The sequence below is a fragment of the Emydura macquarii genome, unplaced genomic scaffold (assembly GCF_026122565.2).
Source record: "Emydura macquarii macquarii isolate MOO-44397 ecotype Brisbane River unplaced genomic scaffold, CSIRO-AGI_Emac_v2 contig_691, whole genome shotgun sequence".
NCBI lineage: Eukaryota > Metazoa > Chordata > Testudines > Chelidae > Emydura > Emydura macquarii.
Genome location: NW_027130828.1, coordinates 3,131,765 through 3,151,305, shown reverse-complemented (window position 1 = coordinate 3,151,305; position 19,541 = coordinate 3,131,765). Strand labels below are relative to the sequence as shown.

The 19,541-nt window shown below is 37.8% G+C and overlaps 1 protein-coding gene across 5 annotated transcripts in view; it reads right to left on the bottom strand.

The window, feature by feature from the left end:
- The window catches only part of DENND1A (DENN domain containing 1A), a 339,130-nt gene that overhangs the window by 124,215 nt on the left and 195,374 nt on the right, over nt 1-19,541 (bottom strand). For 4 of the 5 annotated variants that reach the window (XM_067541721.1, XM_067541722.1, XM_067541718.1 and 1 more), the window contains one exon: nt 10,876-10,921. The exons of the other annotated variant lie outside the window; for it this stretch is intronic. In XM_067541721.1, the coding sequence (XP_067397822.1) occupies nt 10,876-10,921 (46 nt within the window). The remainder of the gene's footprint in view (nt 1-10,875; nt 10,922-19,541) is intronic. 5 annotated transcript variants of the gene reach the window in all.

Sequence of the window (19,541 nt, the reverse complement as noted above, 5' to 3'; positions counted from 1 at the left end):
ACTAACACTTAAAATGCATTAGCTACTTGGACAGAGTCAAGAGCATATTCCATGACAAACCTGACCTGTAAGGTAAAGATGGAGTGAGAAAAAGCAGTTGACGGAGAGGGAAAAAAAGGAAATGAGAAAGGAAAACACATAATGAACAGTCTGTTCAAAACACAGATGGAGGAATTCATTTCAGTTTTTTTAATACCAGGAGACAGAGTCTGGCAATTTGTTGGCATGTTGTCTCAGGACATTGCAACTTCTGCACTCCAAGAGGTAAGGAAAGAAAATAATTTGCCTGTTAAAGGGTGACAGTGTCTAGTCAACTACACAGCTTCAAACTAACAGACACCAAGAAGCACTAATAAGATGGTTTACAGATGGTTGATACTCAATATTCAAATGGTCACAGTTCAGTTACTGGTGTTACAATGGGTAATATACTGAAGCTAGGCTCCCTGCCAGAGACTACCCACTGAATTCAAATACAAAAAAGGAGGGTTGATGGTGTAATTCTGGAGGGCATCAAACCACACTATCTGGCACACGTGACAGGCAATTTCTAAGCATGAGAGAACTATGTCTGAGACAGCAGTGGTTTTGTAGCTAGAGACTGGTGAAGGGGCTCTGATGTGGAGTAAATGGGCCCAGGATCTGCAAGGACAATGACTGACCTTAGTCAGAACCAGTAGGAACAAATTCACACACACACAAAAAGGAAGCATGAAGTACGGTAATAAAAGAAATTTTCTAATAAAATGGTAAACTATTATCTCCCTAGAATAGTGCCACTCTCGTGAATAAACAAACTGGCTGCTTTTAAAGTCTGCGATAGAAAGCCCTTTTTTCAATCTCACATCCTCCAACCACATAGTGCAGTCTCTTAAACCAATTAATTAGGTCATTTATGCACAATCCCTCTAGGTAGCAAGAACAGGTCTCTACAAATCATTTGAGGGAAAAGGAAGGTTAAAAAAGGGGGGCCATGGAACCAAATGTGTGTCAGCAAAAAGTAACATGCGAGAAAGCAGAAGAGATTTAGATCAAAGTTTTCAAAAATGGGAGCCTAAAGTTAGGTTACTATATGCAGTCTTAGGCACTGAAATAAGTAGCCTCAGAGTCAAAGGTGCTGGGCACTTCAAGAGCAGCTATTAGGTACCTAAAATAAATAAATAAATAAATAAAGCTACTTATTTTGGGAACTTCTATGCTGCAACCTCCCGCCACCCACAGCAGTGAGTCTCAGAGCCCAGGTTATGCTATTCGGCTAAAAACAGCAGTGTAGGTGCTTCCACTCGTGCTGGACCCTAGTTTCTGAGACCCTCCCCCCTTTTCACCTTTCAAAGTTTGGGCTCCAGTCCAAATGGGACCATTTACATTGCTATTTTTACTCCCATGATGTGAGCCCGAATCAGTTGACCTGGGTTCTGATACTCATTGCAACAGGTGTGTGATTTTGTATTTTTGTGGGGTTCACTGCAGTGCAGACATACCCTTAGATGCCTATGTCTGCACTTTGGACCCTAATGTTAAGCTCCCATTTATGAAATTCCTGGCTTTAAATGCTATATTTAAGGCTATATGGCTGCTCTGCTTAATGCCAAATTATAGGCAAGACTCTCACACGATCCATTTAATTGCCACATACTATAAATAAGTCACTATCATATGCACACAACCCAACCTCAAGCATCTTTTTGGGGGGGGCAAAAATACTTGCCATCAGATCTACAAACTTATTAAGTCTGATTTTAAGGGAAGACTATTACACAAAATTCTTTCCTTACAAAAGGAGCACAAATTGTTCATGAAAAGCCAGGTACTTCCACCCCCTCTCTCTCAGGAACCAAAAGGTCACTCAGTTGGCTTACATCTGATAAACTCTAAAGTAACCCAGGAGTCTTGCTTCTTCTGGGAGTCAGGAAGCAGCAGACAAACTGATTTGCTCCTTCCTGCTTCAGAAAAATAAAAATCTCAGTTATACTCAGAGGACTCTTGAAAGCTCCAACAAAAAATCTTTAGCAACATGCTTAACCAAAGCCAGAAGCTTTTCAAACATCAAGCACCAGAAGGACAAGACAGAAGAAATTAAACCTCCTCTTGATTACTGCAGGAGCAGCAGCAACGACCTACACACAAAAATCTGAACTTGCCAATGGGTGTTTCCTGGGAGAAGACTCTATGGGTATGTCTACATTGCAATCATACAGCCGTGGCTTGCCTGTGCCAGCTGACTCAGGCTTGCGGACCTCAGGCAGTGGGGTTATAAAACTGCAGTGTAGATGTTTGGGCATGGGCAGGAGCCTGGGCTCTGGGACTCTCCCGCCTCACGGGGTCCTGTTCTCCTTAGGCAGCATCCTTTCATAACAAATGTCTTTATAAAGGAAGGTAGGTTACAACTCTTTGGGTACCTTAAACACACTTCTGGTATGTGGTAGGGGGTTGCTGCAGAATGATGTGAGTAGGTCTCTTCTAATGATGGCATCCTTCAGCCCAGAGAGCAAGAGACAGTCTGGGAATCAAACCCTCTTCTCATGTGACAGCTCTAAAAAAAAACCCCAACTTGCAAAATCTGCTTTTTCCCCTTAAATGCACCACGTTCCAAAAGCTACAAATAGCTACAATTTATTAACATTCTCTTTGATTCCCCATTCCCACCCCCTAATACCAAATGAATTATCAGCAAATCACAAAGAATAATATTTCATTTATCAGTCTCCTTACTAGCTAAACAAAATACTGGAAACAAAGCACTGCATGCTTAATAAAATGAAGTAGGTATATTAAGTCAGTATTTTACAAACAGTACAGAGAAACAGAGAATAGAAGGAAAATCTGACCAGAAATAGGGTATATAAACTCTGCAGCATACACAGTCCTAGTATATGAGACAATTTGTGCATTAGTTTGCATTTGTCTAATTTTGCTATAGACTTTGAGCATGTGTTGATTCAAAACACTCCAGTGAAGATCTGGGTCACCTGCTCATAAAAAGGAGAGGTTCCTCCCCCTCTTTTCACTGAATTCTTGGTAGCCATCATTCATTCATAATAAAATACGGCAAATCAGATTAACATCTCCACCTGCCTTTTATTTTAAATGCCACTTTTTAAAGACTAGAGAGGTATGGAAACCCAGTTTAACAAGCACACTGAACCCATTGTTTATGACCTCCATAAACATGGCTTAGTAAGAATTACTGACTTAATCAGAGTGAACTTATCTCCTGGTGAAAAGAGCACTTTAAATTTCAGAAATGGCACCTTTGCTGTGAAAATCTCTTAACTTCTCAAACAAACTCCAGGGGGCCTTAAACACCAGGGTCAGTAAATAAGCAGCAGTTAGTGTGAGCATCTGAACGCTTGAGATCATTCAACTATTTTATGTAAAAGTTTGCAAAAACACTGAGAAACTATATTCAATAGAGAAGCATAAAAAAGCAAAAAAGCCTATCTGAGTGAGGCAAAGGGACAATACTTAATTACATGTTGTAAACAAACTTCTTCACCATTACTAATACTAGCTTATGTTATTAAATGTGAAAGAAAATTTTAAACCACATTTATATATTACTATTTATGCTCTGTGTTTACTTTTTGCCTTTCCTACCACTTAGACAACGTACTCAGTTACACTTATGTTTGTAGTTAGTTTCATTTTCAGGTTCTTACTACTACATTTGAGTTTCAGATAAAACAATTTCTATTTGTAGAAGATGAACTATTATTATTAGATTTTTTTTAAAAATAAATAGTAGAAGCATCGTTCTGCTGGTTTTAGGATTTTTATAATGTTTTTAACCATTTAAATTTTGAGACACATTAAACTTTACAGTAGCACTCCATGATCAGAGAGCCACTATAAAGTTAAATTTGTCTCGAATGGGCATATTACAAATACTGAGGTGGGAGATATGAGACAGAAAATGTACCATCTTACTATAAAAAATCCCCAAATGTTGAAAAAGTTTACCAAACGAAAATATACTATCTTCTACCATAACCTTATATACTTTCTTAGAACGCAAAATATCATTCACAACAATAAGTCCAAGACCCATTTACTTTATGATTTGTCTGCACCAGTGAGAGTTAATGTTTACCGTATATTTACCTAAGAACACCACAATACTGCAGACAACAATGTGTCAATCTGGCTGCCAGAAGCAGGAAAAGCAACGGATATAAAATTTTATTATTTCATGCCCCAACAGCAGCCAGAAGGACTTAATGAAATCACCCTTAGATTTACAATCTGAAATAGCTATTCAACAGACAGATATGGTTAAGCTAAATGTGCCCTTTGACCTTTCAACCCTTTGATCCTTGCACAGCAGGTGGCCTACTACCCCCTCCTGTGCATCTTCCACTTTTCCGCCAATCTCCTAACCTTGATGTGCAGTAGCCCTGTTCCTATACAGGTGATTTTCAAGATCCTTATCACAAGCAGCTGCTGCTAACTGAGTGACAAAAATCACTAATGCTGATGTGATCCAATACTACTGGAAAGCAGAGGAAAAGGCTTCTGCATTTACTGAAAAGCTCTTCAGGGCTGAAATTAATATAGATCTTTCCTAAAAACTTCATATAATAGCATATCCGGAATCTCTTTTTAAATATGAAGTCATTCTTCCAATAATTCTGATATTTTTCAATGATAGTCCATTTTAACAATAACTTTTCATTCATTTAAAAGTGTATTTAATCTCTGCCTCTAAAATAATAAACACCAATGCTTTCCAGTCAATATATCTGCATATCCAAAAATTAGCTGTTTTATTTCTTTAAGTCTTGAATTTAAGAATGTTTTTCCATGCTCCCATGTGTCTGCTATTTCCTTATTATAAAATTTGGAAACTATTTCCAAAGTTTGTACAAAAACATTTGTAAAAAAGCCACAGCTTGATAATGCACTTAACAAGTTCACAATTTAAACCCTTTTAAGAAGCATTACAGATCATCTCAGCTAAAGATATAAATACAAAAATATACAATTATCAGTACTACTGAAAAACCTCAATGGCTAATGGCACAGAATTCATAGGTACTTACAGAATGGGTGTGTAAGCACAACTAAGGTGGTGTGCACGCAAACGGGCCTATCTACACAACTCTTTTCAGATAGTGTCCAACCAGACTAAAGATTTTAAAAAAAGAACCTGAAAGTCATCCTATGACAACTATGTCTACTGCCACTGATATCCACAAAAGCTTTACTTCAATATGCAGATGCAGCTTTTGTGATCTTGGTAACTGTCCCTCGTGTTTATGTACAATAAAAGAGAGAAACATTTTCCTTGCTGACAAATCTGACTAATATTTTGTATACAAAAACATATCAGTGAATTTGACTGGTCTAAAATATATTTATAGCTTTAGATAAAGAATACTTAAGCAATGACAGTTTATTAAGGATACATTATGTCCTTTCTTTATACCATTGCTGGGATGATATAGTTTCATGCCCTGAATCCAGCATCACAGGGGTATGCATTATTGCATGTTTATACAACTTCTATGACTGTGGTAAGTGCTGAATAGAAGCCTGCACTGTCAACAATTCAATATCTGACAGCTACAAAGGAATATACCAAAACAGTTAAACAAAACCACATGTGCTTAAATTCCAATAGGTATCCTCCTAGGTCAAGGGCATTCCTCTTCAATCAGCACCATCACACTAATCGTTTCAGCTACAAAAACAGTTGCTGAACCAATCACTTACTATGACAAAACATAGAGAAGATGCCAACTAAGTTTAGCACTGCTTATAACACAAAGATAAACTTGAAATAATGTGTACTCTGAAATAACGTTTAATATAGGGGGTAGTAACAAAAGTGGAAGACTGACGAGACTAGATGGTTTCATTATCTCAGTGCTATTTATCAGTACTAAATACTTATCTTCATCTAATATGAATTCGATTAGTACCATAAGTGTGCCCCATTATTCATGTAATAGTCCAAGCCTTGCTTATATAACAGCTTATAAACTTTTAGTCTTCTTTGAAGTCCCTTTATGGATTGCTAAATGGAAATCTTATATAGAATGACTAACTAGGTGATGACAGAAAGACTGAAAAATAAGAGCACCACACAGTTCCATATTTTCTACCAGGATTTTCCCTCATAAATCAGCTGCAGCCCTCTAACCTATAACAGGAGATTATCTTATCTCACTGGAGAACATTTCAGTCACACCAAATTAGATTTAACAGTCAATGGATACATTTGATATTTTAATCATAAGAAAAAATTGTCATTTTTCATTGAAGTAGCTTCTGCTTCAATACAGACCCCATGCAACACCAGAACCTCAAAGCCAACTCTATGGTGCATAATTGGTTGGAAATGTCTGCGGAAGTAGGAAAGAGGGTGTATGTTTTAAAAAACAAAATGTTTACATTACTCTAATATTCGTTTTTAAAGGGAACCATTTAGAGCACTGTTGCACCAGAGTCATGATTGCTAAGGAAAAGACCCTAAATATAAAGCTAATAAATCGTTCACTCCTTATGTTCCAAGTTAACCATGCTTTAGCCTACTTTTTTCTCCATAGTGATGTTTCCATATTTAGGCTCCCACCAAAACACAATTTGTTAAAACGTATGTACAAATGCTCTGATCCTAGCGTTTAAGCCGTCTGGGGCAGAAATTTGAGTCAATGGGGAACCCCAGTTACTTCCATGGGACTCCCACGTAGGCACAAGGGTCCCACCTGCCTGGATCTGACGGGAGGATCAAGAGGCACCAAGGCTCTTCTCATCTTGAAACTAGAATCTTTGTGTGTGTCAAGCACTTTGGAAGACACACCGGCTGTAATTTATATATTAATTTAATTCATTATTTCCTACTGATTTATATATCGGACAATTAGAATATCCTTTTAATAATACTTTAACACTGTTTTACTATAGAAACACTGTCAAATGGCATATCTCAAACAATATACAACAGTTAAGAACATGAGTGAATCTTCTGATGCTAAAATATTACTCTAACATAACTAAGATTCAATATATTTTTCTATGTACAAAAAAGTAACAAGCTTTCAGCATTAGGAACAGGCTACAAATAAATTACAGTAATAGTGTGGCTAATTTTACAAAAGCCCATCTTCTCGTGCCAGAATGCAGACAAACTATGGTTTATTTACTATTAATAGCCCATAGTGGATATTTTTTTTAAATGGCAAAGAGAAAGATATCTAAGACACCAAAAATGGATCTTTAAAAGCATGTGAAGGACAGGAGGGTTCTTTTTGTTTTATTTTTTAGTTTTACATGATACTTCACCAATGTGTCTGTTCCAGACGCCCTGGTTTATCAGAAAACCATACTGGATACACTGCTAAACACTATGTTTGCACATTGACATATGGGGGGGGAGGAGGGAGGAGAAACAGCTTATTCAAGAGCTTTTTCTATTTTGGGCCTTCTGAGGTGGTATGTGGAAGGACTAATGAACAGGAGGGTTGTAATGGAGGCATAAGCACAATCTGGAGAAAAGTGGTGCTAAGTGAGATGTCCAATAGCATTTTAAGGAAGGAACCTCCAATATGCAGGTAATGCATATTACCTCTTTTTTATCCACCCAGGGCTAAACTTATCAATCAAAAAACTTTGGAATTGAATTATTTTTTAAAACTAGAGAATAATACTTTAAAAAGCCAAAATAAGGTAAATGTCTGAGACTGGTATGGGGTAGAAAAGTTTTTGTGCTATACAAAAAAAAAAACAACAACATAGAACAATGGATGCTAGATTATCTATCTAAATATTTAAATGGCTCCAATACTTTAGCATCTAAGTGCCTGAGGATGTATTATCTGAAACCCACTGTTATATAAATCTAGAGTGTAAGCAAGTCACATTTGCACAGGACATGCAAACAAATCTGTTTTCACCTTAACATCAGCCATTAATTTTCACCACTACTCTTATTTGGTCAGTCAACGTAATATTTCCTGCAATGTGAAGGGCATCAGAAACTATCTGAAGACTGGAGAAAACAAGCATTTGCACATATTGTCTAGCTTCACAGGAAGTAAGGCTACTTAGGAGGAAGAATGTTGACAAGAGGAAGAATATTGTTCTAGTTGATCAGTATTAAATTGTATGTTCTATAGTAACACACAATTATCTCTACTAGAAGAGGAAAAAACAGATTGCCCTTCCTAAGACTGTGGTATACAGTGCAGATAGTTCTTAACCGAGACACAAGATCTGAATGCTCTTGAAATTTAAAAAAGTTCATATCCAAACTTGGCAACAGAGTCCCATTTCTAGCATTCCCAACATTTGGATACTGGGCCTGAATTTGAACCTTCCCAACCTCCCATTGATCCATTCTTTGTATCATTTTATCCCTCCTTAGCTTTGATCATTCTTGAAAATAACAGACACATGATTTAACAAGGAAGCTACAGTACAACCTCATCCCTTCCTGCTACAGCAACTAAAAACTGTAAGAGAACAGTGTTAATAAATCTTCTCTAAAAACAAGGACGTGAACTACAAGAGAACACAACATTTACATGTCGGAAAGTTTTCAGACTCACAAAAATGGCTTTGGAGAGGTGATTCCGTCATTGTAATAGGTGGGAAAAGAATCACAGTTGAACACTGATGTAGTAAGTACAATGATATTTAATGCCTGCTTAGCACTGTTGGTCTTTAAATTACTGTGCACATATTAACTTCACAACACAAAGTTATTATCTCCATTTTAAAAAGATGGGAAACGTATGACATAGAGATTACGTGACTTGCTTAATATGCTAGGATCTGAACTCCTGAATTCTTGGTTTCCAGCCACATGCTTGGTCCACCAGACCATGCTGGCTCATTGCCAATTCCTGCTCACCTACTGTGCAGGATACGAACTTGTTAACCTACTGCAGGAAAGGGCTCACCACACTCAGTTTGATGTTAGTTTCTATATCCCAAGAGTGAGTACATGTAGGACAAGAGTCGAAGTGCGGATCTTATCTAAAAAGAGGTTTTAACACAATAATTCATGTTTTATTTGTACTTTTGGGATTTAGAATTAAGTCTCCCAAACTCTATTTGAATCATATTAAGTTTAATATCTATTAAAATCATGACAGTTTTGTTGTGCATTATTTTACGCCATACTGGATAATGGCACAGGCAACGCTAAAAACAACCTAATCATTCCCTTAACACTGCTGCATAGTGTGTTACTAAGATCTATGCAGCAGGTAGTCAAAAGCAGCAGAAAACAGTACAAATATCCCTACAAGGTATATAAGAAACTATAATCTCAGTAGCTAGAGCTTCAGTATTTTCCATTTAAAAAGGTACCATACCACATCTTACCACAGTAAAAACACAAAACAAAATAAAAACAGTATCCTAGTAAGACAGTGACCAAATTCACTGCTTTAGATCCCCAATTCAAGTTGTTTATCAACTGGGAAGACTGAGTTGAGAGCCCATATAGTAGTTTGCTACTTTCAAGCAAACAGTTTGAACATTAAACATCCTTAAAATGATGCATTTGTCATGCTATTTGTCTGATTTTTTATGTTTAATGCAACACAGGAAAATTGCCCACAAGCTGTTTTTTGTACAATATGACTGAAACTATATATATATATATATATATATTATAAAATAAAAAGGTATAGTCGGGGGGGTTAAGCTCTTAGCAGGACAGTCCCTGGATGATTATTGCTAACAACAACAACAAATGTTTATACAGCAAAGTTACCAATGTTTTATGTAGGTTCCAAATGTTCTTGTATTACACACTATTTTATGAGGTTCATGACTAAGTGCTTGTATGTTGTGAGATATTGTATACAGTATAGCCAGATTTTCAACTCTGGTATCGAAAGTTAGGTGTCTAAGTGGGCTGATTTTTAAAGGCACTGAGCACCAGCAGCTGCTACTAACTTGAACAGCAAAGTTAGAAAATACTGACCCATGTTTAGCTTTCCCTGATATCCTAGCCGCAAAAACAGAATCCTCTTCCCCACGCCCAGTGCATATGCCTTTTGGACTGTCCCTGATAAGAGGTTCTAATGACTAAGGACAAAATATTCAAAACTATGTATGCAGTGTAGCTGTAGCTATGTTGGTCCCAGGATATTAGAGAGACAAGATGAATGAGGTAATATCTGTAATTGGACCAACTTCTGTCCAATAAAAGATAGACTCATAGACTAAGGTCAAAAGGGATATTACTTTCACCCACCTTATCTCTCTAAAACCATCTAAGTGACATTTAGGCATTTTTGAAAATATTACCCTAAGGCTAGGATTTTCAAAGGAGGCCTAGGTTCTGCACCCCCTATTAAAAACAGTGGGAGTTGTGTGATTTGCTTCCAAATGTCCCTTTGAAATTCCAGTCCATGGTGCCTGGAGATTATTTTCAGTTGCTTCACATGTTCCTAAACCTGCAAGAGGCCTGTTTTTTTCCAGGTTTTTCTTATCCTATCATCTTGAGCATTAGAAACTAATGATCACCAAATCTATAAAAGCCTAAAATGGCAAAGTAGAAGTGGTCAATATTTTTCTTTAAAAAAAACCAAAAAAACAAAAAAACAAAAAACAAGCCCTACCCACTTTGAATAGAGTCAAATTCAACATTAGTTAAATGAAACCACGGGGTTCACACCATGTGTCTCTCTCTCTCTCCACGCACGCACCCGACCACAGGCTTGAAACAGTACCCAAAGTGTATTCATGAGTTTGCCAGAAGCATGCAAGCAACCAAATTAGGCCCCTGTGATGCAAACACTTAGGCATATTTAGCTTTGATCACATGCTTAAAGTTAAGCACATGAGTAAATGTTTGCAGGGGTGGGGCTTAAATAAAAGAAATACACACTGTTCTGAAGGAGGAGGGGAGAGACTTACCTCCATTAAACTTAAATGTATTCCAATGAGGTAGGGCATCGGGGCACTGTGAAGAGAAACAAACAGCTTGTTTATATTCTGATAATGCTGGAGATTATCATCATGCACACTTAAAAGGTCAGCTGTAGTATAGATAACAGAGATACAATATTTAATTGTATTTAAAAATAAAAATCCAGATGTAACATTCCATTCAAGCTGAAAAATGTCAGTTTTATTTTGAAATCCCATCTCTTACTTTGAAAGACACTGTTTATATTTAACTTAATACTTTTCCACAGTAGACTGCAAGGTGAAGTTGCAGCTACTAAAAAATAGCAGTTAAAGGAGGGAAGCTACCAAATATTTTATTTCATTTACTTACACACACACACACACACACACACACACACACACACACACACACACACACACACACACACACACACACACACACACACACACACACACACACACACACACACACACGTTAAAAACTGCAAATATATATTTTAAAATAGTAACATGAAGTTTCCACAGTCTGCAGTTAAATACCCAGGTGAATACGTCCAGAATGAGACAATGGACATCTGTGGATCCACTCTTCTTCAAATAGTGTCATTTAGAGAGGTTTGCCTCTAAAGCTCTATGTGGTTAAATTATCACCACTCAATGGGACAAGCTCTTAATCCTTTGGTCAATGCATTTTAATTAATATTTATTTATTGCTGAATTCAATAGATCCTGATACAGACCCCCATATTGCAGAAAACAGCAGAAAAAACAGTGCTCTTTGGAATCTTCTAGCTACAACCAGAGCCACCACAACCTCCTCCAAAGATAGAAGTGCCAGCAGCTACTTGGTTTTAAAAAGACATTACGTTTGTTATGCCAATGGATTCTTAGGGCAAAATCCTGCCGTTAGATATAGATGTGTAACTCCCATTTGGCACATAAATTGTCAGCTCTTTGGGGCAAGGAGCTAATTTACTCCATCTTTTGTACTGTGCAGAACACATTTGTCAGCACTCAACAAATAATAGGACAACATAAAACAAGAAGGATCTTTAAAAGTAATGAGATATATGCACAGAGTTTCGAATGTCAGGCTTTACAACAGGATTTCTAGTCAACAGAACAGGGACAAATTCCATTTTCATTGCTTATCCTTAGGATGCATCAAAGTGGTTGCTGAAGCTATTAATTGGGAGTATGGTGTTTATTGCACATTAAAGTAAAGGACACAGGCACACAGAGAGACAAGGTGGGTGAGGCAATACATCTTTTATTGGACCAACTTCTGTTGGTGAAAAAGACAAGCTTTTGAGCTCTGTCTGGGAAAGGTACTCAGAATGTCACAGCTAAATACAAAGTGGAACAGATTGTTTAGCATAAGTAGTTAACTCATACTCTAAGGCAGTGGTTTCCAACCTTTTTCATTTGTGGACCCCTTAAAAATTTCAAATGGAAGTGTGGACTCCTTTCAAAATCTTGGACATGGTTTGCGGACTCCAAAGGGTCCACAGATCACAGTTGAAAACCACTGTTCTATGGTAACGTCAACCTTTTGTGGACAACTTTTTGTGAAAATGAGGTAGGATCAGAGGCTAAAATAGGGAAAGAACAAGTTAAAAATTACTTAGACAACTTAGATGCCTTCAAGTCACCGGGGCCTGATGAAATACATCCTAGAATACTCAAGGAACTGACTGAGGAGATATCTGAGTTATTAGTGATTATCCTTGAAAAGTGATGGAAGATTAGAGATATTCCAGAGGACTGGAAAAGGGCATATGTAGTGCCAATCTATTAAAAGGGGAAGGGCAACCCGGAGAATTATAGACTAGTCAACTTACCTTCAGTACCTGGAAAGATAATGGAGCAATAATTAAGTAACCAATTTGCAAGATAGTAAGATCATTAGACGATAATAAGGTGGTAAGTAACAGTTAGGATGGATTTGTCAAGAACAAATCATGTCAAACCAACCTAGTCACTTTCTTTGACAGGGTAACAAGCTTTGTGAATGGGGGGAAGCAGTAATTGTGGTATTAATTGAAGACGCTGCTAAAATCTTATGCATTAATGGTTTGTCTCACCACCATAAAATAGTTTCACTAATTTGTATGTTGATATTTTCAATCCTTCACAGAATCATAGAATATTAGGGTTTGAAGGGACCTCAGGTGGTCATCTAGTCCAACCGCCTGCTCAGAGCAGGACCAACCCCAACTATATCATCCCAGGCAGGGCTTTCTCAAGCTGGGCCTTAAAAACCAATAAGGATGGAGATTCCTTCATATTAGTTTAGCACCAAAATGCCACATCAGGATCGGTGAACTATTGTGCTGGGTGCCATGCTAATACAAATAGAAGCAGCCCCTTCCCTTTTACAGAGACATTATGTATGAATTTTCAGTATCCTACAACAGAACTTCTAGGTCTCATTAAAGTGATGAGGTAAGTAGCATATTGCAAATCATTGAATTTTGGGGACCAATAAGAACATTCCTGGTTTTTTCCACTATGCCCCAATGCAGTAGCTTACAGCAAGTACTCACTTACCAGAGAGATGGCTGCCTCACAAGCTCACTGAATGAGAATTCTGGGGTTCATGCTTCATTGGGAGGTCTACAGGTTAGCAGTGGTATTTGAAACCACTCTCTTGTATGTTGCTGCTTTTGCCATATTACAAGGTGTACCCACTAAAGATTTGATGCTACATGGAAATCGTTGTCAAATTAGAGAGTGTTTGTCATTTTGCATATTTTATTTGCAGGAAATAGATATTTCCTTTACATATACTGCTTCTTTTCTAATGGCCGCATTCCCAACAATTTTATACTCAAAGTGTAAACCATTAGTTTAGCTGCCAGCTGCACAAAAGCTCAACTTCACTGTGTGCCTAGCTGTGCTGTCCCAGCCTTCTCCAGTACACACTGAAATAAATGTGTTCCTAATTAAATCGCTTCGAGAACATGACAGCTTCAATGCCAAAAATACAAAGTCTGAACCTTGGCAGGAAGTCTTAAGACTGCAAACGTCTCATCTAGTGGAACCTTGGCTAACGTAATGAAAGGAAGCAGGAAGGGTGCACTACTCCAGAAAACTGGCCATTTATTAATGTGTCCAGAAGCACAACCTGTCGCAGACCATAGAAAAACCAAATCTGTAAAAAGTTAATTAACTGTATCATGTCAAACTTTCAATCTTCCACAGTTAATCAACAAACGTACTAAGGAGAATAATATATTTAATAAGAACGTCAGAACTGCTGAAATCAAGTGCCGACAAGTGAGATTCTAAGAGGCTGTAAAACAGATATGGCCTGAGAAATCTGGATTTAAACAACTAGGTGATATATTGCCTCACCAATTTATTAATATGAGAGATCTAATTTAAAAGAAATATAGCACTTAAATATGCTACAGTGCTGAGGAGGCTGATTTTTAGCAGCATTGTTAAATGGTAATATGTTATTTATTATTATTTATTATTTCTATTGCTGTACCACCTAGGAGTCCAAGCTAGGGACCAGGATTACTATTGCGCTAGGTGCTGTACAAACAAAGCAAAAAGACAGTCCCTGTCCAAAGATCTTACAATCTACTTATAAGATGAGAGACAACAGATGGATGCAGACAGGAGTAAAAGAAAACAATGAGACAGTGTCATGGAAAAGGAGAGTTTTAAGGGAGCTTTTGAAGGAGGATAATGTGTTAGTTTTGCAGATGTTTACAGGGAGCTCCTCCCTAACATGTGAGGCAGCAGAGGAGAAGGCACGAAGATGCTTGTTTGAAAATGTAAAAAGTGGGCAATAGAAGACAGCACTATGAGCCTAGTGGAGAAAGAAGTCATCATTTTGATAGTGAATGAGAGATGATAGGCAGGATAGAGATAGGTTGTGAAGGACCTTGAACATAAAGATAGGTGGCTTATGTTTGATGCAATAGAGAAGGCAGACCCAGTGGAGGGATTCAGAGTGGGGGGCAACATGGTGAAAACAACAGACTAGGAAAATGATCTTTGCGGCAGCGTTCTGAATTTATATGAATGAGGCAAGGTTTCATTTGTCAAAGTCAGAGAGAAGGATGCTGCAGTACGCAAGACACAAGATGATGAGAGCCTGGATAAGCATTTTAGCTGTGTGATTGGATCGGTAAAGCTGTGTGTTAGAGATATTATGCAGAAATAATTGGCATGATTTAGACATAGTCAGGATGTGAGGATCTAAATAGAGACTCAAGTCCAAGATGGTGACCAGGTTATGGGCCTGAGTTACAGGCAGCATGATGGTGTTGTCCATCGTGACTGAGAAAGAAAGTAGCAAGGAAAGTTCAGTGAGATGGCAGACACAATTAAGAGCTCTCTTTTAGCTAAATTGGGCTTAATCTGACAGACATCCCCGAGGACATGTCAGAGAGAGAGGCTGAGATTTTAATTTGGATAGATGAAGGCAGGAATGAGTACAGAGGTAGATCTGACTCCTTAGCATAGACATTGTAGCTCAATTTGTGTCTTTGGTTGAGATTACAGAGATAATTTGTAGAGGGAGAAGAGAACAGGACCAAGGGCTGAACCTTGTGGAACTGCCACAGAAAACTGCCAGGGGGATGCGGAGGATCCTCTGAAGGACACACTGAAGAAGCGATTAGAGAAGCGGGAGGAGAACCAGGAGAAGACAGAGACACGGAAGCAAAGGAAAGACAAGATTTCAATAAGAGAAGCATGGCTGACTGTGTCAAAGTCAACAGATAGGTCAAAAAGGATGAGGATGAAGTACTGGTTCTGAGCTTTGGCAAGAGTGGTTTCAGGGAAGTGCAAGTGGTGGAAGCCAGATTGGAAAGGGTGTAAAATGGAATGGGAGGAGAGGAACTCCAGACAGAGACTGTAAACAGCATATTCGGTGGGCTCAGAAACTAAATGGATACAGGACAGTAGTTGGTGAGGCAAGCAGGGTTATGGCTGAGGGGCTTTTGGTTCGTTTTTAAGATAGGAGAGATTAAAGCATGCTTGTATTATGAGAGGGGAAAACCAGAGGAGAGTGAGAGGTTAAGAAGAACAGTAAGAAAAGGGATGAGAGCAGATAAGTGTGTGATGAACTTTAGTAGCAGGTATTAGTTGTGGATATAGAACACACAATAATCAAAGCATGTGGATGAAAGTCACATGATGCAGACACGAGAGATTCTCTCACACTCCAGTTTCCACCTATTGCATGACACTCTTCCAGTCCTGGGGTATCCCACAACTGTGAATACCAGTTGCACAAAGTTTTTTGCTGGCAACCAATACCTATTAAGTGCCAAATTAAAAAAGCACTAATTTCAACCATACTTTTTGCTTAAGCATTCACTTTGGAAACAAAAAACCCAAGCCAAACAAACAAAAAAGATTAGTCATTAATTCACTATTTGCTACATCATTTTCCAAGGAGAACAGAGTTATTTATAATAAAATGAGTTATACAGGTAAATATCAAATAATAAGAGTAGCAATGTGTAAGCATGAATATGGATACTGTGGACTTAATGGCTTCATATTGCCCATTCACTGTAACCATATTTTTACCATTTATTTAATTTCTTTCCTCAGGCTAACCCGAGACCTCTTAATTATGTTCCAAAGAGATGGGAATTACTAATAGGAAGAGATGCAGATGAAATAGAAGGACATTTCTGCTAAAGTGCTAATTTTTAAAAAATAAATATACTGCCATTCAAGACAAAATGAAATTTAAAACCACTGACATGAAGATGGTACATAATTTACAGCTACCTAGGGATTTGTGGTACTTTGCTCGATTATTCTAAGGAAATGGTTAGTTACCATCACAAGTCATAGATCACTCTTACTCTATTTGTGTCCTACCTGAGGTACAAATATAGCCTGATTCTGCCACCCTTACTCACACTAAGTAGCACCTTACTCTGCAAGCAGTCCCACTAAATTCCCATGGAACTACGCACTAAAGGGGGACAAAAACTGGTCCAAAACTTTTATTTGAGTAATTGACGCAAATTAGAAACATTTTTTTAAATTTTAAAGTGGATGAACCTAGAAAACATTGCAACAAAGGAATCAGAAGAATCATTACATGAGGCATTTAGCAAGCACAAAGATGTACCAGGTTGGCCCAAGACGTCTAGTGGCAGGTTCATGCAGAAGAGTAGAGTTCAGGGTCTGAGCTCAGTATCTTGATCCTTGATCAGAGGGATTATCCTCTCTGGCCAGATAAAGAAGCACATCCCAACCATGTGAGGATTTTGAAAGTGTGCAGGGGAGGAGGTAAAAAGAAGACTGTACACCAAAAGTCATACTTGCTCCACAGCTGCTGCAGTGGTCTGAAAAGGTGGCTCCCAACTTGCTGCTGGGTAAGAATATGCAGGAATGCTAAATGCTGATCATTTTATCAAGGATTATAAAAGTTGATTTATTCAGCTGAGAAGAGATCCTGTTCCCTATGCCAGAGCCCCCAAACTCAAATCAGGGACCTTGTTTTCTGAGCAACAAAGAGACACCAAGCCATTTTATAGAGTTTAGGGAAAGACAAATTCTCCTTCCAGGCTAAGTTAAAGGAGAGAGAACACAAAAGGAAGAAGAGGGTCATTTTTCAGTGGAAACAGGTTCTTGAACCAGAGGAGTGACTTGCAGAAACAAAAGAACAAAACCAAAAAAGATTATTTCACTGGCATAAAAATATTTGTAACTTCTACTTGATTGCTACTCAGAGGCATGCAAGCCAGAGACATGGGACACAGGTGCTAATGCAAACACACTGTGCTTCCCTTATCAATTTTCTACAATTTCTATCCTCTAATTTACATTCATTACTATCAACTATTAAACTCAGCACAGCCTTCTTCCTCAATTGCGGATTTTTGGGCATCAAGTAATGTGTTCTTAAATGATTGCCAATTATCATTCACATCTTTCTGATCAAATTCTTCCTCTTAGCTGATTTGGCTCATAAGTGTTTTCAGCTTTGTACAAGTGGCCCTATTAAAGAACAAAGGATATGTGTTGCTGGTCTGGACATTATTCTGCTTGCACATTAGTAATGTGAACAAGTCATGATCAATTGTACCTAAGCTAACATTAATTTTTTGTTCTGTGATCAATTCCTCTTTATCTGTTAGGACAAGGACTAGTAAAGAATTCCCCTGTGTTAGCTGCAACACTTTTTGAGCTAGGACATGAAACATTTACTAGAATGGAAGCCACAAGCATGTTTTCAGATATTTACAAAAGCTGGAGATGTCTGTCTCCTTTCGTTTTTCTCTACCATCTGCTTTAGTTTCTCCTCTTTCAAATTCTTATGTCACAGCTGCAAAGTAAAGAACCAGACAGTAACTGAAGTTAAAATTAAATCAAAATTAAAGCCTTAAAATTTAAAAATAAGTCAGTTCCAGTTCATTCCCATTAAGATGCAAAGGGCCATAAAGTAACAACACAGCTTAGGAGCAGACAGCAAGAAGTGGATTTATTTATTTTCCATGGCCAAAATCGCCTTTCTGAGATCACACAGTTACAAAATAAATGGAAGTTATTTTGGGAAACATATTTATGGCACATAAATTGGTGTTAAATTGATTTATTCAGACAATTACAGTGTGTGATTACTACTTTAATTAAAGTTCACATCAGGCTAAGATAATGAGTTGTTGTGTTTGTGAATGTGCAATTAGAGTCTTCCTGATAATTATAGGTTTTAAAACCATACTTTTAACCCCCTTGCTTGTTCATTTGTTATAGTCACAGACTGAAATGCTGTGAAAGAGTCCATTCAGCCTGGCTGTTATTTGTATCTTTATTTCTTTTTGTACATGGCCTATGTGTTTGCTTTGTGCACACCTGTGCTCCCAACCGTGGGGTCTAGTCTTAGCCTCTTTTAACATGTCTTTGTCAAGAAGTCAAAGAATACCTAATCTTCAAACTCAGTGTAAAAGCCTCTTGCGGCCCACACCGTTGTCCTGAAAACTCCTAGCAGCATGTACCTGAAGAAAAAATTGGCGGTAGCAGCCTTCATGTGTTAATTACACATGCAAAGCCTATTATGCACAGAAAGGGCACCTGCTGGCAGTGAAAATGACTTGAATCTGCCCTTCCTGTGCAGTGAGTAAATTGAAGGTTCATTTCTACAGGAGATAATAGTTTTTAGATTCCATTCCGTGTATCGCCGACATGGGCATGTACTTAACATTTAAATCATCTGCAGAGGAACAGACCTCCTTTAAATTTACATGTTTCAGGCTCCTAGCACTTCACTTAAAATGCTATTTATCCCTGCTGGTTCTTTACTTAGAAGCCATGCATAGGCTTTTGCTAAGAATGCTGAGAAAAGTCACGGGAAGAATATAATAAAGTTATTAGAAGAAACTCAAATTTCTTGAGATTTAAAGGTTCGGATTGAAACCACAGAAGTTGGCTTAAGGTGATAAAATTAATATTTGCTTAGATTATCTGTTTTTCTCAATAGCAGTGTTTTTATTTAACCATCGTTGTATTTTCTGTTCTTTGAGAGGTCAAATATACCCACTGATTCTTTTGGTTGCAACACATTTTCTGGTGCAAAAAACAGTAGCACAGTTCTGGCCACTACTTATTAGATATGTATTTCCACTGGATTTTATTTCAGGAATTGTAGATAGGGATTTTGCGGCAGACTATGTGGTGCCCTTAGTCTG